Below are 4,016 nucleotides of genomic sequence, written 5' to 3'. Positions count from 1 at the left end.
TGTAGCCATGTAGCCATACTGCCTCACCGCCTCACCACTCCTAGCAGGAGCTACACCTCACCATTTCATTCCCTGGATTTCCAATAGCCAGTCTTCTGAAATCGCAATGACCGAGTTTGTGGTCTGCTTTTGGGTTGCTCTGTTTAACGTAACAGGATGTGCGTAAATTAAACATTCCCAGTATCAAAAAAGACTCTATAGAGAGCATGGCACATTGCTACACACCACTATTCAATCATAAGATATCCTTGTGCACTCTTGGAGGGCCAACATGGAGGGGGAAAACTTCCTTTAATCCATCCATACATTTTTTGCTGCTCATCCGATTCTGGGTTGTAGGCTTACAGCTAACACATACCGCCCTAGTCACATCCTCCAGCTCTTCCTGGGGGATCCTTAGGTATTCTCTGGCCAGAGGGCATTTATAATGCCTCCAAGTTCTTCTGGGTTTACCTTGGTGTTTCCTCCCAGTTGCACGTGCCTGGAATACATTCAGGATGAACAGGCTACTTTCTACATGAAGGAACCATGGTGCAACTCAGGCTCTGGAGGTCTTTATCCTTCCCAAACAGCGGAAATGAGGAAAAATCTAGCTGGCTCACTGTGAGCATGGTCAAAGAATGATATTATTTTGCTCAATGTTCACATCACTGTGTTTTTAATCACAGGTTTAAATAAAAAGGCTTGTTGAACTTTGCATAACTCCTTTCTTGTATTTGAGAAAACTGTGACTCCTTGGAAAGGTTTAAGAGTCTGAAATGGTTATGTTTCATCCAGACTAATTACACATCAGTCTAAGGTTTATTGGATTTAAATGACTGTCATTAAAACCTGCCATGACTACAAACATATTGAGCCACATTAATGCCTTGGCCAAACTCAGCTTCTGTGACAAAACTGTAAATAGGATTTTTAGCCTCACTCTTGTTTTGGGACTGCTAAATTGGTACTAAATCTTAAAACCTGCACAAGCTCACTTCTGAATTTAAAGTTGGAAAAGCAAATGCATATGATAATTTGTGCCAAAAAAAGAGAAATACTGTGTCCTCTCATTGCTCAAAATGCCCCGAGCTACAAGACACAGAGGAACAGAGCTACTTCAGACGCTGCAAACTTTTAAAGTCTGTCATTCTCCATCAAAAATCCTATCCTGACAGAACCCTCCAACCAGAGCTAGGCATCGACACTCCAGTATACTTAAAACACCTTTACCCTCTTTCATCTATGTCTATCCTTTCTGTCTTTACTCCATCAGGGAAGGCAGGGTAGAGATAGTAGCTGGGATGTCCTGTCATATTCTGCACCCTTACTCATCCATCCACCCCGACTCCCATTTTCTGTAATCTGTAGGCCCAGTGGGGATTGAACAGTTCCCTCCTTCTGAGAAAACCTCCCCATCCAACAGATACTTTCTGTCTCTTTGCTTGAGCACCAGCATCACCGTCCTCTGTCCTTTCTTTTTGTAGTTGTAAGCTGTGATCTACTGTCAACTCCTATCAGACAGGTCAGCTGGAAGACAAGAGGAGGAGAACGACACTGTTATTGACCTCTTCCTCTGTCTCTCTCTTCCAGAATGTAGAGAGAGAGATTCAGATGGTGGGGAGAGATATTAGTTATTAGTTAGAGTAGTTGGTGTATCTGACTGTACATTTCAGCTACCATTGTGGATGGTAATGTAAATAGTCATTATGAAATCCTAAGAATGTCAAGTCAATTCCAGTTTGAGTTGGACTGCATGCCTGACACTGTGTTCAAAACGCATTCAGTCAGGATTTTCTCAGCTGTTAGTCAGTTCTGAATCTCTCTGTGAAACTTTGGGGCTGTGTTTTCTTCAAAACAAGATAGAATAAAGGTTACATTAGGGTGTGATAGTGATATGGATAGATCCCTCTGACTCGGAAGATGGTTTTCCACAGGCCAATTCGGGGGCAGCATTCAAGTAATCCATACTGTACTAAGGTAAATAATTAAAAATGTTTCCAGCGAGAACAGTTATGCAACCAGGATCAAACAAGAAATTGTATACAAGGTTCTCAGGTTGTACCCCAAAGTATGAAAAGTTAAATTGGTATATGCTACTTTAAACCTTCAACCCAAAAATCCACTGTAAAAGAGAAGCTCCCCAAGTTCAGCTTATTTTGTGGGGCAAAACACTTACATTTCCATATGTACATGCTAGCCAATCAGTAAAAGACTATATTTTACCACTGGTTGAGACTGTGCCGTCAGTCATTGAAAGGGCATGTTCGAAGATGGTCCCAAAAAGGTTTTTAGGCTTCTGCATTTAGGGATTTTCTTTCTTTCTTTCTTTCTTTCTTTCTTCTTCTTCTTCTTCTATTCTTTCCTTATCTGCCCTCTTCTCACTTTGAACTAACTTTTTTTACCCTCTCATTCACACCCACAAGTGCCTGGACCTTGTGAACTGTTTGTCTCCAGAGCTCCTGTATGTACAGTAAATATCCTCAGGCGTGTGCTAGGTTAAACAAGATGATGATGTTATATGATAATAATCCTTTTTAAAGAAAAAAACAAGAACAGGTAGACCATTTTCTCTGATTTAAAAGCTTGCTTTAACCATGAGAGGTAGGAAGTAGAAGTGTTCTCTTACTTTAGGTCCTAAAGTTTATGGCCTTTTAAAGTTATTTGCTTTAGAGAACTACGCCTAGGAAATCAGTTGATAAGCCTGCTTTGAGATATAACTAATATCCAAATATATTATGGCTGTTTTGTGCAATCAGAACAAGTTTTTCCACTTGTTGTGATTAATGTTTCCTGTCCACTATTCTGACAGACAAGACAAGAATTGGTTTGGATAAACAGAAGTGATGGTGGTATCTGAGAAGGATGCGTCCTTTCTGTGTTTACACTATGAACACAGCCTTGAGCCCCACAGCCAGATATGTTGTAATAATCCCATATGTGTCATATTATTTCCCCTAAGACTGTTCCTGTAACTTTTAAATGTCAGCACATTATCACTCCGTGGGAGACAGAAGTTTAACAAAGAAGCATAAAGGGCACTGTTCTTCTCAGAAGCTAAATAGGTGTTTGTTTAACATTATTCCCTTTTTACCAACTGCCATTGTTACGTTTTTTATGCAAGACACCAGCTGTTCTGCCATTCTGTAACAAACAGGGTTGCGACCTCTTTCACTGTGACTCAGTCTGTGGGTTTTTTGTCCAATCTGTAATTCTCCTGCCTTGTATGAGTGTGTCATTGTATTCCGTCTTTTTTTTTCCTTTTCAGACACATCAAGACGGAGCTTGTGCCATGAGGTGATCACTGTATAAACCGGTTTCGTCTGACCAAGCCTTACCCTACCCGTCTCACCTGTAGACATGGGGTTATGTATGAGGGGTTGGAGGTGTCGGGGCATCGCTGGGGCCTTCAGTGCCAGTGTTGGACTGTTGCTGCTGGGGCTCAGCCTGGCCCAGTCGGTCCCTCCGCAGACTACCTGTCCAGCAGCCGTGGCCCCACAGAGCTTCGCCCAGCCCTATTACCAGAACACAGCAGGGGAGGACACCATTGTGGGTTTCATGTCAGCTCTAGTCCAGTCCTTCCTCCACACAGTCCAGCCTAAACCCTTTCCTAAAGGTTAGTACCATGAGTTTTACTCACTAATCCAACATCTTGAACCTGTCATGGTGCACAGGACCCTGTCGACTTACTCACAGTGTTCTGTTTGACGACATTTATTTCTTTGTCCAGAGTCCAAATTAAATCACACACAGCTTTCACACAGGGTAAAATGTATCTACAGGGGCAAAGGTGACGCATCACACTTAACCTTCACACATGCTCCAAAGCTAATAATGCTTGTACAAATAAGATGACAGGATTGGTTAATCAGTATGTAAATGGAAATTCTTGTATTTTGCCACATCAATCTTTAACCTTTATTTCCTGCTCTGATGTTTTTAGGCCGCTGTTTCCTGAAACTGAGACTTGTGACGCATCTGTGTCTGTCCCTGTGATATGTTTTCTCAATTGCACCATAAACCCTCTATTGTGCACA

General features: G+C 41.9%; 1 protein-coding gene across 1 annotated transcript in view; it reads left to right on the top strand.

Moving 5' to 3' along the window:
* Positions 1 to 3,229: 3,229 nt before the first annotated feature.
* Positions 3,230 to 4,016, top strand: part of prom2 (prominin 2) — a 10,293-nt gene continuing 9,506 nt past the window's right edge. The window contains exon 1 of the mRNA XM_035663974.1: positions 3,230 to 3,595. Within this exon, the coding sequence (XP_035519867.1) occupies positions 3,340 to 3,595 (256 nt within the window). The 5' untranslated portion in view covers positions 3,230 to 3,339. The remainder of the gene's footprint in view (positions 3,596 to 4,016) is intronic.

This window comes from Morone saxatilis, unplaced genomic scaffold, assembly GCF_004916995.1.
Source record: "Morone saxatilis isolate NCDOM2014 unplaced genomic scaffold, NCSU_SB_2.0 Contig19, whole genome shotgun sequence".
Taxonomy (NCBI): domain Eukaryota; kingdom Metazoa; phylum Chordata; class Actinopteri; family Moronidae; genus Morone; species Morone saxatilis.
Note: the sequence above shows the minus strand (reverse complement) of the source record. Positions and strands in the feature narration are given on the sequence as shown.